The sequence below is a fragment of the Podarcis tiliguerta genome, assembly GCF_965153285.1.
Source record: "Podarcis tiliguerta genome assembly, chromosome: 14".
Classification (NCBI taxonomy): Eukaryota; Metazoa; Chordata; class Lepidosauria; order Squamata; family Lacertidae; genus Podarcis; species Podarcis tiliguerta.
This window is the reverse complement of record NC_139547.1, coordinates 25,662,169-25,681,185: the sequence shown is the minus strand read 5'-3', so window position 1 is coordinate 25,681,185 and position 19,017 is coordinate 25,662,169. Positions and strand designations below refer to the sequence as shown.

General features: G+C 43.3%; 1 protein-coding gene and 1 long non-coding RNA gene across 4 annotated transcripts in view; one reads left to right on the top strand and one right to left on the bottom strand.

Moving 5' to 3' along the window:
• Positions 1-19,017, top strand: part of DENND4A (DENN domain containing 4A) — a 64,943-nt gene that overhangs the window by 40,121 nt on the left and 5,805 nt on the right. For all 3 annotated transcript variants that reach the window (XM_083411774.1, XM_083411773.1, XM_083411775.1), the window contains exons 19-30: positions 1,157-1,273; positions 4,463-4,612; positions 4,902-5,995; positions 6,677-6,890; positions 8,235-8,329; positions 11,389-11,564; positions 11,667-11,813; positions 12,491-12,695; positions 13,867-14,121; positions 14,968-15,085; positions 16,073-16,235; positions 18,853-18,917. In XM_083411774.1, the coding sequence (XP_083267900.1) occupies positions 1,157-1,273; positions 4,463-4,612; positions 4,902-5,995; positions 6,677-6,890; positions 8,235-8,329; positions 11,389-11,564; positions 11,667-11,813; positions 12,491-12,695; positions 13,867-14,121; positions 14,968-15,085; positions 16,073-16,235; positions 18,853-18,917 (2,799 nt within the window). The remainder of the gene's footprint in view (positions 1-1,156; positions 1,274-4,462; positions 4,613-4,901; positions 5,996-6,676; positions 6,891-8,234; positions 8,330-11,388; positions 11,565-11,666; positions 11,814-12,490; positions 12,696-13,866; positions 14,122-14,967; positions 15,086-16,072; positions 16,236-18,852; positions 18,918-19,017) is intronic.
• Positions 10,691-18,844, bottom strand: LOC310663915. Its single transcript, XR_014504670.1, has 3 exons — positions 18,481-18,844; positions 17,492-17,608; positions 10,691-10,999 (listed from the first exon to the last, which is right to left on the bottom strand). It is a non-coding gene; the product is annotated as an uncharacterized lncRNA (long non-coding RNA).

Here is a 19,017-nt window from a genome sequence, read left to right as displayed (position 1 = left end):
ATGGATGACACAAAGACCAGGGATGTCTTATCCAGACTAACATGAATGATAGGGCCTCAGCTATGTAGCACATTCTACTGCGTGTACCTCTTGAAAATATGATGAGCTACATGACACAATGAGGAAGAGACGCTGATGGAACAGGAATGGTCAGAATCCTGGGTCTCTCTGGAAAAATTGTGGGGAACAAATATTTAAAGATTTATCGCATTGCTATCTCACTCCTTAAAATATTAGACATATAGGAAGCTGTATTGGTCCATCGAGGTCAGCACTAATCACACAGACCAGTAGTAACTCTCCATGGTTTCAGACAGGGAACATTCTCAGCTCTGCTTGGAGATGGCTCAGGGGACCAAACCCAGGACCTTCAGCGTGCAAAGTAGATCCTCAACCACTGAACCATGCCTCTTCCCTGTATAAGTCACAGCGGTCCAGAATACATAAATTCTAAACTGACATTTTGGCAGAGATTAAGTTACTGGCTGTCGTCTAGATTCATCTGGTAAGATAGTCTTACTCAGTGCTTGAGTCCGCACCCCCCCCTCAAAAAAAAGCACTAGTCTTACTGAATTTCATAATCGAGAGGGGTAAAAATCCCTTTTCTTCCAAACAGCTTTGCACATCCTTCCTAACTGCAGCCAGACAGGCACTGGAATCAAGGGTCTTCTTTCTAATAATCAGTGCCATGCAAAAAATACAGGCAGTCTCTAAAAGCAGAACAGCCCTATTAACTGAGGACAGTCTTTAGTCACCAAAAAGTCCCCCAAGTTTCTGGAAATGTTCTACTGCTGAGTTTCCTCATTCAAACAAATGGTCACTTTTACAAACAATATCACCTCTATACAGTGGTACCTCGGATTAAGAACTTAATTCGTTCTGGACATCTGTTTTTAACCTGAAACTGTTCTTAACCTGAGGTACTACTTTAGCTAATGGTGACTGCCGCTGCACGATTTCTGTTCTCATCCTGAAGCAAAGTTCTTAACCCAAGGTACTATTTCTGGGTTAACAGAATCTGTAACCTGAAGCGTCTTGTAACCCGAGGTACCATTGTATTTCATTGCAACAGCATCCCATGATTCCCTTTCTGCTTGGCATTCTTTTTAAAGTAAAAAATGTATTGTTAATTTTTTTATCCTTTTTATTATGATAGGGGAACATTCAGAGCTGTTATACAGGCTATCGAAAGCAGCAGCTAAACAAGGGAAAGCCACTGCTCAGAGGAATGGTGAGCAAAAGGAAGAGAAGAAAGAGAGTGACTCTAGTTCTTGTAAGTATCAAATATTGATACTTGTCATGTTGCCTGAATTCTGTTCCTTTGGGGTTGTTTTGATTCCAACTTTTATGCACTGCCTCTCTTTTGAATATCCCTTTACTGTTGTATTTCTGTGCCGTGTTGTGTCATAGACTACCAGCAGCTTGGGAGAACAGTTGAGGCAGCCCCACCTTTTGGTGTCAGTATTTTTAATTGTTAGCCCCCTTGGGTGCCTTGGTTTATCAATGTATTATAATGCAGTACATAAAATTATAATGAATACCTTCCACAAGCACTGCTGGGCAAATGCAAAGACAAGGAAGAGAGTCAATAAGAAAGAGTCTTCTTTCTTCACCATTATTCTCTCAGCCCTTTTTATTATTGGCTGAATGCTCACTGGAGCAAATGCATATGATGTAGAACTGTAACAACCTCTATGGTTTCATAAAGTGAATTTATGCACATTTGAATTTAAGAGGTTTGAAAAGATGGTTATGCCTACAGGGGATTTTAATCCATTATGAGTCTTAAAACAGACATGAAAAACTTGGATTCTTGCCTCTGGTGAAAAGTACAGATTTTGTGTGCTTCTGGGAAGAGCGTGAAGACTTTGTAACTCAGTTGCATAACGGATCAAAGAACCTAGATTTTTACAGGAATGTGTGTGCGCGCGCACATTTCTAAATCAATGTTAAATTGTGTGGTGCTGCTGCTTATTATTATTATTACTACTAGTAGTAGTAGTAGTAGTAATAATAATAATAAATTTTAATACTACTACTACTACTAGTAGTAGCCACAGCGTCCTCTGTCGATCTTTTCGTTTTATAAGCAAATTGGAATGTGTCCAGTCCCTCTGGTAGGCAGGCAATGACATAATTTCGTATTATGTTTGCTGCCCTGGGCTCCTTTGGAGGAAAGTGCTGGGTATAAAAATTTATACCCAGCACTTTCCTCCAAAGGAGCCCAGGGCAGCAAACATAATACGAAATTATGTCATTGCCTGCCTACCAGAGGGACTGGACACATTCCAATTTGCTTATAAAACGAAAAGATCGACAGAGGACGCTGTGGCGATTGCCCTCCATGCCGTCCTTGCACATTTGGAGCAGCGGGGGGGTTATGCCAGACTGCTTTTTTTAGATTTTAGCTCGGCATTTAATACCATTCTACCACAACGTCTGATGTCTAAACTGGAAGATCTCGGGCTTCCGTTATCACTTTGTGGGTGGATATTGGACTTTTTGTCAGACCGCCCCCAGAGGGTTCGGTTGGGCCCTTATACCTCTAATATGCTTAAGACTAACATAGGAACACCACAGGGATGCGTACTCAGTCCGCTCCTTTATATTCTTTACACGTACGATTGTGTCGCTACTCACCCTAGTAATAGGGTTGTCAAATTTGCAGATGACACAACCGTGATTGGGCTCATCTCTGAAAGGGAGGGTGAAATGGATTATAGAGATGAGGTGGAGCGGCTGACAGAGTGGTGCAGAGCTAACAACTTGCTCATAAATACAAGGAAGACAAAGGAACTTGTGGTGGACTTCAGGAGACAGAAGAGCAATGTCCAGCCACTTTTGATTGATGGGGTCTGTGTGGAGAGGGTAACAACGTTCAGATTTTTGGGCATTGAATTACAAGAGGATCTGTCCTGGAGTGTCAACACAAGGGGGCTTGTGAAGAAGGCGCAGCAGAGACTGTATTTTTTGAGAATACTAAGGAAAAACCATCTTCCGCAGAAACTGCTGCTTGCCTTCTATCACTGTGCCATTGAGAGCGTGCTTACTTATGGCCTATGTGTGTGGTACGGAAGCTGTACTACCCAGGACAGGATGGGGTTGCGCAGGGTTGTGAAGGCAGCAGAGAGCATTGTTGGCTGCCCACTTTCCACCTTAGAGCAGATTTATGCCACAAGGTGCCATAGGAAGGCACTGGACATAGTAAAAGATCCATCGCATCCTGGTCACTGTCTCTTCGAGCTCTTGCCGTCGGGACGGAGATACAGGACGATGAAGACTAGAACGAGCCGTCTTAAGAACAGCTTCTTCTCCAGAGCGATCTCGGCCCTGAATGGGAACACCGGACTTTGAAAGTCATCAAATCTCCTCTGCTGTATTTTACTATATTTTTTAATTAGTGTTTTTATGGAGTAACCAAGTAATTTCGTTGTCCCCGAAGGGGGCAATGACAATAAAGATATTATTATTATTATTATTATTATTATTATTATTATTATTATTATAACAGTGCAAAAGCAATACAATTAAAACTTCTAAATCCAGTTAAGAGCAGCCTCTAACAACAGTTCAAAACTCCTAAAAGCTATCACCTCCTCTCTGACTAATAATTTCAGGGTTGCCACAGCCCAGGATTTTCACCATCCAATGCCTGGGTAAACAGGAATGTTTTAGAATTTCTCCTAAAAGTTAATAGTGAGGGAGATTGAAGTACCTCTCTAGGGAGGGCCTTCCACAGATGGGAAAGCCCCACCTAGAGACGGCACGGTCACACATCACTGCCAACTGCGAAATCCCCTTGGCACTGTTTTGGTACTTGAGTTCCATGCCACTTAGGGCCTTGGGTGTTAATACTAATACCTTGAATTGGCCAAATAGCTCACTGACAGCTAGTGTTGTGTCTTAAATACCCGTTGCCCCACTTATTAACCTAGCAGCTGTATTCTGTATTAGCTGCAGCCTCAGGACTATCTTCAACGGCAGCCTCGCATAGATCACATTACAGTAGTCCAAGTGGGAGGCCACCAGAGTATGGGTAACTGAGGCTATCCCAATCCAGGAATGACTGTAGTTGGAGAACCAGTCTAAGCTGGGAATAAGCGCATAAGCAATATTGACTCCTGCCACTGCCTTCCTCCCTGCACTATAGGGCAATCACTTGTCATGTGTACTTACTGCTAAGAGATTCTGCTGCTCAGGTTTCAGCTGCCATGTTCCCTTGTGGATAATGCACCATGCTAGCATCTCCACACATTCACAGTATCATATGGAAACATGTAATATATGTAAACCAGTCTGCCCTGCGAGCAGTAAAGAAGTGTGAGACGGTCTACATGGTATGCTAGTTTGACTTTTGAATACCTAACAACATGGGGAAATGGCTTATGGTTAATGCTCCTATTTTTCTAGAATCAAGCTCAAATCTTAACAAGTGATATATGTTTATTGTCTGTGTATACAGTATCTGAAGTAGAAAGTGGAAAGGGAAGTGGTGACTGCCTTCCTTCATTAAATTATCAAAATTCGAATAGAGCTAAGCCTGCATCAAGGATTGTTCGCCTGAATGATAAAATTGGCAAAGTAGCAGATACAGCAGGAGAGATCGGCAGAGGTAAGCTGGTGCAGTTGATTCTCATGAATTGATGGTTTTGACTCATTTATTTTCTGTGAGACAACAATCCCATTGCATACATTCATTCATAAGAGGCCTAGATATTTTTTTCCCAGGACTGTTAACAGGATTCTCTATTAAAATGGTAGTATATAAGGGTCCCCATCCTATCATAAAACTCCTACACATGTTAGAGATGTCTAAGGTTTTATGGCAATTTCTGCACTGCTTTGCTTTGTGACTAAAGTAACCCCACTTCCCTGGATTTGTGTGTGTTTCCCCCTCACAGAAAGCTCTGCAGGATTGTTATTCTCTTGCTTTGAGGATATCAACAAAACAAGAGTTACTAGAGTTGAAAGCTTAAGAAATAGCCACTTAAATGCAGCTGAACTGGATCAGAAACGGATGGTTTGGAGAAACAGGAACCGTAATCTGAGTGGAGATGCTTTGATAGAACTCATGAAAAACCATATTAACCAGGAGGCAAGTCCAGAACAAATAGTTGCAAAACTAGGAGTGGATGCAAAAATTCTTTCCAAAGTGTTTGAGAAGAGAAAAAGGCCCAACACTCTCAACATCAGACAGTCTTCCTTGGGACCCAGTAAGAGAGGGAACTTGGAGAAAGAATCCAGTGATGAGGATGCTCCCTATGAGGACCTTTTTGTGGACAAAACAGAGTCTCCTGTCATATTTGATTTGGAAGATTTGGATAATGAACCTTTCTCAGTGAAGACTGTGAAGCTGTTACATAAAAGACCAAAGAGGATTCAGCGAGCCATCAGCTTTCCAGTAAAGCTCGTTGAGAAAACTGGTGTTGAGATGGGATTTGATCCACTTTCCTTGCTGGCTGCTGAGACAGAACAACAGAAAGAGGAAGAGGATGACGATGAGGACAGAAGTGCCTCAACCCCGTCTGCAAGGCGAGATTTAGCTGAAGAAATAGAAATGTATATGAACAATATGAGCAGCCCCTTAACAAGCCGTACACCAAGCATAGATTTGCAAAAAGCCTACAGTGACAAGAACACCAACAAAAAGAGTCCAACACTGGCTCAGCCATGCCGGAGATCTAGCCTTCCTCCAAACTCACCCAGACCGGCGAGCCTTACCAAATCCAAAAGCTACCACATAAAAAATGAAGAAAGGGGAAGGGACAGACTTTGGTCCTCTCCAGTATTTTCTCCTCATAGTCTGTCCAGGGGACAATCTCAGGATACAGCTGGCGCAATAGCTCTTGCCTCTCCAACTGCATTCAACTTGGATACACTGCTAACACCTACCTTTGACGTTCTAAAGACCAGCATGTTTTCTGCAGGGAAAGGGGTTGCTGAGAAGGCCAGCAAGTGGTACTCAAAGTTTACTACGTATGCGGCATCAGCAAAGGTAAGCATCTTAAAACATTGCTGGGTGCGAGGGGAGCCAAAATGGCTCCTGTAGTAGAGCAGTTCTCAAACTGTGGTGTGCAGCTCTTTTGTGCAGTGCAGGTGTGTGAGAAACTTTCCCTGTCACTTAAGATGATAAAAATGTTTTCAGCAAAGATTTGGGTATGCATACAAATCCTGTGATTTGAGAGCCAGGTGCATGTAAATCACGCTGAGACTAACAGACCTGACTTTCCTCTGGGAGACTCCAAGAGGAAAGAAAATAATAGTTATGTCAAACACAGAGAAGGAAAATGGTTGCAAAATAAATAGGGCCCTCTGTCTTCTTGCACTGTAGGGACAAGTAAATTGTTGTTGATCAAATTTTTCATCCTGAAAAAGGAAAAGAATTTTGCTCTCTACCAGCCAATAAATTTTGGAATGTGATGAGACATTGAAAGTGGCATCTATATGATAACTATTGCAGGAGATACTCAGTCTTCATTTGTTAACTATATACATGAGTCAGGTTGCTTGGCACTCAGATTTTCACTTCCAGTTAATAGAAGTCAACTTGGATGTTCAAAGCAGTTATTCTAGAAGAAGATCCAGCTTGGTTCTGTTGGTATTGATGGTGGTGTTTCTTCCAGATACTTCCTATGAGACCTTTAAGCACAGAAAACATTACTATTCTTGTTTTCAGGATCAAAACTCAGACCGAGCAAGCATTTCATCCCTTGGGGCCCTTGATTCAGAAACTGCCTCCCTGACTGATGAGGACGTCTGCAATGATCTTGAAAGCAACTCCTCTCCTCAAGAGAACGCCTCCTCTGTGTTAAAGGGAATTGGCTTGAGTAGGACAAGTCTTGAAAGTTCAGCTTCGAATAGTGGCACATCAAAGCGTTTTTCTCAGTCCGGTAAGAGTTCTCCTTAAATTTCTCAAATTTCCTTTCTTACCCTATTTATTTTATTTTAGTTATTTAGTAACAGGTGTATGGGGTGTTAGGGGAGGTGTAGTACCTCTGGTGAGGGACATGTTATGCTCCTTCTGGGGTAGTTTGTCCACCTTTGGTCCCTACCCTGCACTCAGCTGTCACCTGCGGCTCCTAGAAGCTGGCAGCATGTGGCAGCGACCACACCCCAGGAAGGGCTTCAACTGGCCAGCTAAACCAGGTGAGGGTAGCCAATGAGTCTCATACCCTCAGTGGGTTAAGGACTTCCCCTGCATACAAAGACAGGCTCTGGCAGATTGGGTGCCACCAATAGTGGGTCCAATGGTCAAGAAGGCAGTTTGTCCACATGCTGTGGAGGGAAGTGAGGGAAAGATGGGGCTCATTAACATGGAAAGGTAGCCCTTCTAGGAGAAGGAAAAATCTGGTCCTAAATCTCCACTTTATGGGATATCTTCAGGAGAAGAAAACGTTAAGGAGTAAACCCTACACAGATCCGGAGTGGAGTCCCTAAGATGGTTGGGTGGCTCCTTGTACGCCTCCTTCCAGCAACTCGTTCAGCCAAGCTGGTGCCAAACGTATTGCTCTGCTTTCCTTTGGACTACATCAGTGAGGCGGAGAGTGGGGTCTTGCCATCTGGGCAGTCCAGGACCTCGGTACACGCTGTCCAGGGTTGCGCCATGAGGAGCTCACTTCGGTGCTGCTAATGCAGTGGTTTGATTTGATCCCTGGAGATGCACTCCATTGTCTCTTGAGACAGACAGATGTCAACAACAGTTATTTAGAATTGTGTACTGCTTTATGTCATGCCGGCCTCAAAGCATTTCCCGTTAAAAATATACATCGCAAAAAACAAAATCAATAAAATCTCGTAAAATTCAAAACATATAATAACAGTTTAATTCTATTTAACAACAGCACAAGATAGTGGTAGGGAGAGAGAAAATTAAACTTATCCACAAAAAGCTACTCAAGATTTCCCCTGGCTATTACTTGCACAGTAACAACAGCAGTGTACTCATGCACTAATGTCACATCATGTCTAATTTGCAATAACTTTTATTGTCCCTCTGTGGATGACCACATCTCCTGTCATTCTCTTCTCTTCTGCTTTTTGTTAGTAATATTCCAATTTCTAAAAATGTGTTTCTGTTTTTATTATTTATTTTTATTTATAAAAGTACTTATATACCTCTATTCATAAAAAATGACAGCTGTTTACAACAATTGTACTTTCCATGACAATGTAGGACCATCGTGGGTCAGTCTAACATTTCCTTCTGCAGTAACAAGTATCTATTTGCCTTTTAGGCTCTCTTTCAAAGTTTCCTTTGCCTGGCAGATCAGAGCTGGTATCATCTTGCAGTACAAGCAGCACCAGCGTGTTCCAGAATTACGCATTGGAGGTACAGCATTTCCCCTTTTTAAACAGCTTGTGTTCTACACTAGCAAAAAGGATAGGTTACTCGCTTTCTCAGTTTGGTGAGGAGGAGGTATCCAGATAACAGGTTGTCTCCTCCTTCTGGCTAGAAACAGACAAGGGACCATGGGACCCAGATCTTTTGTTCTACATCTGATTTCCTGAGACTCCTGCCTCATCAAAGAGCTCTCTGCTCTATCCCCACTCATCTTTACTTTACATTTCCCTGCTTAAGTTAGTGTTAGTTCTGATGAAAAGGATGGTTCATATACTTTCCAGTTTGCCCTGTGGAATGGCCATCACTTTAGGGCAGCTTCTAAAATCTAGGTGACCCTTCAGTTCAGAAATGTAGCTTTCTAATATTAATGGAAGATTTTCTGCCGGTTACTGCTAGGGGACCTTCATTACTCTTTCAAACGAACCTTCAGAAGCCTCATTACTATCCAAATGAGCAATCGTTGATACCCACTGATAAGCTGTTGATAGAAGCCAGCAAATCAATCTAAAATGTATTTGTCAGCTCTAAAAATAGAGTGATTCAGCTGCTAATTTGTTGACACCGCAGTGCAGCAAAATCCTCATAGCTGCTTTTTCTTCCATTGAGGCAACTAATTAAATTTTCGTGACAGGGAGGGGTGTCCTCAAGGGGATCGGCTGAATGTTGGAGAACTCCGTATTGCGCTCTGGAAAGGTCAGGACTAGATAATTAAATCTCAAAGGGTTTAAAACAGGTGGGGAACCTACAGCCCACAGGCCAGATCTGGCCTGCTGCTTGGTTTCATCTGGCCCATGGGCAAGTATTTAGGAGATTTAAAAACCCTATATACAAATTGGTTCTTCCTCTTTTTCCTTCCATACAGTGGTACCTCAGGTTAAGTACTTAATTCGTTCTGGAGGTCTGTTCTTAACCTGAAACTGTTTTTAACCTGAAGCACCACTTTAGCTAATGGGGCCTCCCACTGCTGCTGCGCCGCCAGAGCCCGATTTCTGTTCTTATCTTGAAGCACTATTTCTGGGTTAGCAGAGTATGTAACCTGAAGCGTATGTAACCTGAGGTACCACTGTATCTTGGTTTGGTATCTGTTATTTAGCATTGATAAGGATGAGGGAGAGGGAATGAGAGTGAGCAGCGGGTGTTTTGTTGACTGATGTGACATCACATACACAACGCTTGCACAGAGCCCAGCTGTTCCTCATCTCCCACCCTCACTTTGACCTACTTCCTTCCTTTGTGCTGGTAGAGACAGAACACTCTATCTGGGTCTACATGTGCCTATGGTGTGTGTGTGTGTGTGTGTGTGTGTGTGTGAGAGAGAGAGAGAGAGAGAGAGAGAGAGAGAGAGAAAGAGAGAAATGGTACATGCAAGTGAATGGTTGGTGTTATTCTTCCTTTCAAGAATGAACCAAACCAATAGAGAAGGGAAGTTCCACACTCCTTTTCACCTTCACACTTCACTGTCTGCCGTGACAGTGGTTCCTGGAGAATATTCCTGAGCCTGGCATATGACCTGCCCTAAGAGGCTGCCTGAGCAGCAGCAATCCCTACACTACCATCAGCACCTTGTTCAGATCTTCGCAGCACCTCACCTTGTCAAACAAGTCTTGCGTACCTAGCTGAATTGTTAGCATCCTTTACAGGAAATGTGGTGATGATGGTGGTGTTCAGGGGCAGCCGAACATGGTGTAAAATGGTGTGAGGCTCAGTTAGCAGCCATACATTGTAGAGATGGGCCTGTGGCTCTTGTGGGGTGTGGAATTCCAACATCTCCCCCCCCCTCCACCGTGAACTTTTTCTTGGGGTCTCTTATGGAGTTTCTGCCCAGGAGCCCCAGACTGAAAGACTCCCCAAAAAGTCTCTGTATGCTGAGAGGTCAAGCAGGGTCGGTTTTGTTTTGTTTTTTAATTAACAGAGAATCAGGCTGTGTTGCTACTTGTGGTTCCATTATGCAGCCAGCTGAAGAGAATGCAGCCCAACATTCTTTGCTTTGAATTAACAAGCCGTGTGAGAGAGAAAAACATCCTGCCTGTCCAATTGAAGTCCCCAGAGGCAAACTGAATTTGGCTCACAGCATGCAAAGAGGTGTCTTTGCCCTCACTTCTCTGCTCATTCCTTTCCCCCGCCCATGGGCCAAAGGCCCTTGCAAGGCAGAAGCTTCCACATCCCTGGCTTAAAACAAGGTCACTAACAGAAAGAGGATATGCTGATGGTGGATTAGGTTGCTGATCTCTGAGTACCTTGAATTGAACATCTTCGTGCCTTGCTGGATTCATGTGTTGAAACTGAACTGCTGGTTGTTGTTTTTTAGGCCTGCAATCTTTAATTAGCTTAATTAGTAGATTAGACAACTGACGTTTTAATTGGTTTAATTGGTATGAGGGCAGTTTTTGCTCAGGAAGGCTGGGAGTTGAGAGCACATTTACTTATTTGCTCAGACCCTTTTAGTTCCAGCATGTAAATGTAAGAGCAGATGACAAAGAAATGGTTGAAGTTGCCTTGCAAACAAGTCCACAAGCAAACATTTTTGTTAGCCAGCCTGCCAGTTCAGCTATAAGACTGCAATTCTGTGCATGCTTAACTTAGAAGTCAGCTACACTGAATTCAGATTTGCTTTCCAAAACAACACGTCTGGAATTGGACTGTTTTCATCTCCAGAACCTGAAAAACAGTGAAAATTTTACTCAATGTTTCACTGTAACCTATCAGAATGCAACATATTCAAACCCTGTGTACATCTGCATACATGATACATTATTTACTTTCAACTTCAATGAATGAATCTAAAATACCAAAACAAGTTTGACATTTACAAACATTTCCAACTATATTTTAAGATTTCCTTTGGTGGTCAATTTGAAATGGGAATCTCCAGCCCCCCTGAAGATTTCAGCCAAAGAATAGGATGCAGAGCTGAGAGGGGCTTTCAGACCAGCTCTAGGTTTTATGAATTCAGTTGGGTTTCTATTGCAGTTTGGTATGACTTGGGATTTCTCTTGCTACTGGGGGCAGAAACCGCACTGAGGGCTTTAATGAAGTGCTTTCCGCAGGTCCTCATCTCAAGCTGTTCACGATGCCATACCTGTGACTGTCTTGTACATGATGAAGAAATCATGGCAGGCTGGACAGCAGATGATTCCAACCTTAACACCACCTGCCCTTTCTGCGGAAACCAATTCTTGCCTTCCCTGAACATCGAAATCAGAGATCTACGGGGTCCTGGAAGGTAAGTTATTATTTGCCGTTGGATTCTTGCTTGCAGTATTTCCAAATGTGCATTGTTTAAAAATCCTCTAATTGCAACATTTTTGGGGGGTACTTTTTATAGATATTTCCTGAAGTCCAGTCCATCTTCAGAGAACATGCAGCTTCCATCATCTTTTTTCAACCAGGCAGCAAAGTCCTGCATCTCTGATCCCACATCAGGATTTTCAGCATCTCTAATACCTGCTCAGGATGACTTGCATTCAAATAGGTAAAATCATCACATTTTGACTCAGTTAAAGAAAAAAACTTGACATGCCTGTGGGCATTTGATAATACTTTAATAAATGCCCACAGGCAAGTCATGGTTGCCCACTCCATCCTGACTACTCAAAGTGGGGAAGAGGAGGCTGACTTCGATGGTTCTTGGCCCGATTCAGCGATAAAAATGAAAACCATAAAGCAACATCAGAAAAGCAACAGTCTACCCAAAATACCCATTAGAAAGCCACAGTAAAATCAGCATGAATCATTATGCTAATTTTTATTAATAATCAACAGTGGCACGGTAATAATCTATGCCCATCAGTTAGATAAATTTTAGAAGATGCAGGGGAAATGGGGAGGAGGTTGTCATGAAATGGCTCAGATACATGAATAAGAAAAACTGTGTGTTCTGGCTTAGTGGTTAGACTGAAGTCTATTTTCTGCCCACCAGAACCAGCTAGCAGTCTGGCACATTTATCAGATAGCAGGCAAGCAAGTTTATTGAAGGATGTATTCTATGTGCAGTGTGTTAGAACAGCAAATAACAGGACAGTGTTTGACCTTGCCTTTTCTTTTTATTGTAGAGTTGTGGGGGGGGGGGTAGATGTTGATTTTTTTAAATGTGTGGTTTTAGGTAAAATTTAAAAAATACAAATACAAATATTCTTTTGTTGGTAACAGATCCAAAGAGCCTGATAGCATCTGTGCCAGAAGCATTCAGATCCCTCCAAGAAGGCAAAATACTGCTGGGACTGAGCACACCAGCCATGCCTTGTCTCGAAGCATGAGTACCTTCAGTCCCCTGGAGGTGGAGGAAACAGAGCATCACAAGCACAGTCACATTGTTCCCACTGGGAGCTTGCCTACCACATTGCAGGGGACAGCTGTGAGTACTTAGGCCTTCTTTCTTGCCTTCCTAACTGGGATATTCAGAGCAATCAAAGATTCTGCAAAGCACAATTGCTTTTACCATATTGGTGCTAGTTGTCCTGCTTAAAATTTACCAAAGGGGGGATAATTGACCAATGATATAATCCCAGAAGTGTCACACAGAGTTGAACTATGAAGCTTGGTCCCACAAGAGGCAGTGATAGTCAGCAATTTGAATGGCTTAGACGAATTCATGGAGGATAAGGCTATCCTATGGCTACTAGCCACCATGTTCTCCCTCCACTGTTGGAGGCAGCATGTCTCTGAATACCAGTTGCTGAGAATCACAAGTGGAATGAGCACTGTTGCACTTGGGTCCTGTTTGTGGGCTTCCCTTTGGGACTTTTGGTTGACCACTGGGAGAACATGATACTAGAATTAAAGGGCATTTGGTCTGATCTGGCAGGCAGGCTCTTATGTTTTAATGATACTCAATAAAACACTAGTCAAACAACAGTGGATGTTAGGAGCATAGGAAGCTTCCTTTTACTAAGTCAGGACATTGATCCATCTAGCTCAATATTGTCTGCACTGACCAGCATTAGCTCTCCAGAGTTTCAGATTGGAATCTTTGCCCAGCCCTATCAGAAGATGCTAGGGATTTAACCTGGGAACTTTATGCACATAAAGCAGTTGCTCTTAACACTGAGCCATGGCCCTTCCCCAAATTAAAGCCCATCAGAGAATAAAAGGCTAGGAAAATGAAAAAGTCTTTTCCTAACACCTAAAGGACATCAGTGTAAGCGCTAGGATAGGTTCTCAAGAGAGTTGCGACTGAGAAGGCTGCCTCTTCTTACCCACTTTAGTAGCTCCTGAAGAAGAACCTCTAAAGTAGAGCTTAGCTAATCATGAGACCCAATGTGGGATAGTGGTTAGAGTGTCAGCCCAGAACCTGAGAGACCAGGGTTCAAATCCCTACACAGCCATGAAGCTCATTGGGTGACCTTGGGCCAGTCACAGTCTCTCAGCCTAACCTACCTCACAGGATTGCTGTGAGGGTAAAATGGGTAGGGTGGGGGTGGAGAGGACCATGTATGTCACTTTGAGCTCCTCAGAGAAAAGATGGAATGCAAATGTAATAATAAATACAAAAAATGTTTATTTTTATTTCTTTATATATGCAATAGGATCCTTTGGGGTTGGAGTGGCGTTTGCAGAGTCCAGAGCCCATAACTGTACCATACCTGAGTCCTCTTGTTGTATGGAAGGAGCTTGAAAGTTTATTAGAAAACGAAGGGGATCATGTGATAACAGTGCCAGACTTTGTGGACCACCATCCCATTGTGTTCTGGAATCTAGTGTGGTATTTTCGACGCCTGGACTTACCCAGTAACTTACCAGGATTAATACTGTCCTCTGAGCATTGTAATAAGAATTCAAAGGTATGAAAAAATGGCTGTACATTTGTTTTAAGGGCATGACAAATTATTATAAACCTTGTGCCTTCCGACTGCAGCTCTTCTCTGCTCCTACAGCTTCCCACTCCAGGGATTTTGGGACTGTGCATGTGTGTGTTTTGGGGCAGGAAGAGAGAGAACTACCAATCTGTTTTAGACCTGTATTGAACAAGTTCTGGGATAGTTTCTGATTCTAGAGATCCTGTTGATATCCTCATAATGAATACTGAAAGCATGCTGGCTAGATCTCTGAAATTGAAGACTGAGCAGTATTCTGCTCATCCTTGCAGAATGCTTCAAGAATGGAAAATAAGTGCATGTCTAGTCTCTGGACCAGACTAGCTAAGATGCCAATAGCCAGTGCAGGGGACTGGCAGAGATGTAAATAGTAGGTGCCAGGGGACTGTGCATAGTTTTTTGTTTTTCGTTTTACCCCTCCTCCACTGTGTTTCAAATCCGGATCGAAGAGTCTGCTCCTTGCACTGGGGGAAAAAGTTCAATTTGTGACAATGGCACAGGAACAGGGGGCCAATCCAAATCCATACCACTGCAGGGAACAAAGAGCGAAAAACCACATTACACCTTCCTTCACAGGCTAGGGTGTCAATCCTGTTTACTTTTTTGCCTTTTGCCACACCCACTTTCACTTCTGGCCAGGGTATTCATAACTCTTCAGTGGGGCCCTAGCACAGAAGAAGCTTACAATGCGATAGCCGAAAGTCAGAATTGTTATCCTTTCCCACTGTGTGTGTGGCATCAAGGAAGTTTGATGCTGTTCTGTAATTTCCTACTATTATGTTCAGTATTGTCTTTTGTGTTGTTATTGCTCAGATTCCCAGGAATTGCATCTTAGAGGACAGCAAGTACGTTCTAATTCAGATGCTGTGGGACAACATGAAATTGCATAAGGATCCAGGGCAGCCTCTCTATATTCTGTGGAATGCACAGAGTAAGTGATGACCGGCATGCAGCCTGGAAGCTGTTGTGTGCTGTTTTTAGAACAAATTCTTCACTATGACCACCAGTAACTTAAGCTGATAAGCAATGGGGATTTTGATTGTGCTAATCTGTTTGTCTTGCAGGTCAAAACCAAACACTTGTGTTTGAGAGTGAGTGTTACATTCTGTACTGTTCAGGTTGCTTTGTTATTTTGTTTGTTTTTTAAAAAAAATATTCCCCTTTTTAGTGTGTATGTGTATATATTTTATACAGTAACTTTTTGGCTTACAGTGTACTGCCTTAGCACAAATTTATTTTTCAGCCTTTTTTCCATTCAATTGTTAAATTCCTATCCTTTTTTTTTTTAAGATGAACCATTGGAGTTGTGTTGGTGATTTGCCTCGTAGGCAGAGGTGGCTGGTCCATTAAGACAAATGGAGATACTGCCCCATCACCCTCTGCCAGACCCAGCTAGCCTTCCCATCTACCTGCCTTATATCCAGCCTAGGAGGTGGCTGTGGCTGCCAGCTTCCTCCTCCACCTTAGTCTCAGTGCTGTCATTGTGGAACTCTTCAGGGAAGAAGATGCAGGCTAAACTAGCATCTCTTGGCTCCACCTGTCATTGGTTCTGCGTCTCCTGCTTCTCTGCCTTCCTCCCCACCTGTCTCAATGGACACCAGCCACCACTACTTGCAGGGTCACCTGAGTAAAACCTTGCATTGGTCTCAATGCTTGTTTTTGAATTGGCTTTTAATACCCATTTGGTTGCAACTCTTATATGCTATTGGCCAGAACTTCCCTTTTATGGCTTGCTTTTTTGCGCTTTATTTTTGTACTCCCTTTATCCTGATTCTGTCTTTATATGACAAGTGTTTTTCTTTGCAGAGCCAACTTAAAAGGTATCCTTGTTTTTACCTTTCAGCTGTTATTCCCCCTACCCCATCACTTCTGTTTTTCATTTCCTTCTTAAATATTCCTTTTTATTCCTTCTCCCCAGCACAAAATTACCCAATGGTTCGCTTACTGCAGAACGATGACAGCTCATTTAACCAGGAGCTCTTAAAAAGCATGGTGAAGAGTATTAAGATGAATGATGTCTATGGGCCAATGAGCCAGATCCTAGAGAGACTGAACAAATGGCCACAGATGAAAAGGCAAAGGTAAATGAGCACAGTTAAAAAGAAGCCTATAGTATCATGTTGTAAGAGGAGGAAGTCATTCATCCCCTTGAGAGTATCAATGCTTTGATGTTCTGCATCTTGAAAAAGGATGCCTCTTGATAGGATGCCTTATGGGCTGTAACATCATTTCGTGCTATGTGTTTGATACCTGAATGCTTCTTTAGAACAAGCACTCTGCACTCTTTCTTGTAGAGGTGGTGGCAGTTATTATTTCACAGTGTTCACTGGAACGTAATCACTGCCCCCCCTCCCACAAAAGAAAATGTTTTAAATGCATATCCAGTCCTGTGGGCTTTCCAGTGGTCTCCCACCCAAATCATGCCCACATCTGACAAGATTCAACAATGCTGCAGCTCCAGGTGCTGCCAGACCAATTCACCGGACTCCTTGAACCCATGCCCTCAGTCCAAGCAGCCACAGTGCTGTGTGCTTGTGTGTATCCTATTTGGCAAAGCAGCAGTGAGGATCACAAATGCACTATTAAACATCAAGGCTTTCTCACTCAGTGGAGGGTGGCAGCCAGAGTGGTTCATTCTTCCCATTTGTTATGGGGGAAGGGCCATAAAAATTATTCAGACAGGGACTCTCCCCTTCACATCCTGGCTGCTTCAAAGAGACAAGGTGTGTCAGAGCTTCTGCTCCACTTTCTTTGGAAGTAGGTAGCTGGAATAGGAAGCAAGTTGGACCAGCTTTGCATTTTGATCATGCCTACTGCACTGTGCTCTCCTAAGTGGGTCACAAAGCAAAACCACCATGGCTCACAAAAAAATGTGGAAACATAGCAAAGTGGCGCCCTTCGCTCAACCCCAGAGGCAAAAACAGAACAAAGGGAAGCAATGTCAGGCATTACAAAACAGTGTTTATGTAGAGCCCAGGCAATTTGGGGGGAAAAATCTCTTTCTCAAGGGCACTGCAAAAGCATGTACTTAACATGATTGCAGCTTCTGCAGATCACCAGACATGGGTGAGTCCTTTAAGATAGGCCCCGTGGATACAGAGTACACATGTTCCACAAGGCCTCTTTTAAAAGATTCACCCTGTAGATAGATAGATAGATAGATAGATAGATAGATAGATAGATAGAGGAGCAAGCTTATTTATCAGGCTCTGGGAGTCTGGGAGTCTTCTCAAGAGCCTCCCAGAGCCTGTTAAGGCAGAGGGCTTAAAAATTATTTCCATGCCACAAAAATCCTATCCTTAACAGAAAGAGCTTTTAAACCCTCCACCCTGCTTACCAAGCTGTGGGATACTCCCATGAGATCTCAGGCAGCCGCATTCTCAAAATCTTGGATGGCAGGGACAGTTCCAGGGCTTGTTCTGCCTTTACGTGATTCTGCCTTTGCACGCAGTCCCTGGGAATGTAAACCTTGTGTCAATTGCAGTCCCACTATGTGGTATAAATAAGAAAAAAGGGTACCGTATTTTTCGCCCTATAGGACGCACTTTTCCCCCTCCAAAAATGAAGGGGAAATGTGTGTGCATCCTATGGGACGAATGCAGGCTTTCGCTGAAGCCTGGAGCCCCTCTCGCTCTCCAGGCTTCAGGAAGCTATCCCCCCAGCCCGGCAAGCTCCCAGAGTGATGGCGAAGCTGCGCGCACCTTCGCCATCACTCTGGCTCCCGTTCTGGGGTCGGGGGAAGCTCGGGCTTCCCCCGCTCTAGCCCTGCGCCTGGGGGTGGCGAAATAATTTCCCCCCCTTTATTCCCCCCCCCCCAAATCTAGGTGCGTCCTATGGGCCGGTGCATCCTATAGGGCAAAAAATACGGTAATTAGTACAAAGTAGAACAGCCTTCTCCAGCTTGGTGCCTCCCCCACCCCAGATGTTTTGGAGTAGAGCTTTCATCTGGACCTAACCTCTATGCCCAGGTTGGCAAGGAGGGTAGGGTGCTGTGGCGATCACACAGGGCCCCTGGACGTTTCACGGTCTATTGACCCTGTGCCACCACTGTGGTTGCTTTCTTCGCTGCCACCACCCGCTTCTCACGGGGACACATGGAGTCCAGACAGGTGTTAACATAAACAAATAATCAAGTTTATTTTTAAGTGCAGGAATAAGTGTATGGTTTCGGTTTATTTTTCTCTTGTCAGTTTCTTAAATCTTAGTTCCTAACAACTTCAAACTGAATTATTCCCAACTATCTATTTACCTCCCTAACAATTCCTCTCTCTCACAATAACTCGACCAACCCACTGCCTATTCCACCCTCTTCTCCAACACCCAAGCCTCAACTCCCAACTGACAAACCTCAACTGACTTTTCAAAACCTCCCACTCTATCTTTTACTCCCCCCTTGCATTCTCACTGGCCAATCACATCACACCCATTTTAACCCTTTCCTTGACCCATCCTAGGAGGCAAACGCCACAGGTGCAATCCAGCCTTCCAGTCTCTTTTAACAGTGAGAACTCCCCTTCACCTCATGGTGTGTTTTCTAGCCCTGGCAGGGCTATCATCATGACCCAGTTACAAATAATAATAACAATGCAAAAATCACTACTTTTAGAGTGTTGAAGAATGTCCGGATTATATGAAGTATAGTAGGTTCATATAAGATTGTGGTTTTTAAAATAACACTTTCCAATGTATCTTTTTTAGGAGCCTTTATAGAGAAATACTATTTCTCTCTCTTGTTGCACTTGGAAGGGATAACATTGATATAGGTAAGCCATCAAGTTGTGTTGTGTTGTGCTAAGTGTGCATAAAAGTAGTCATTGTAAACTGTTACTTCAAGACTTAAAAGGATACTTTTTGTTTCAAAGC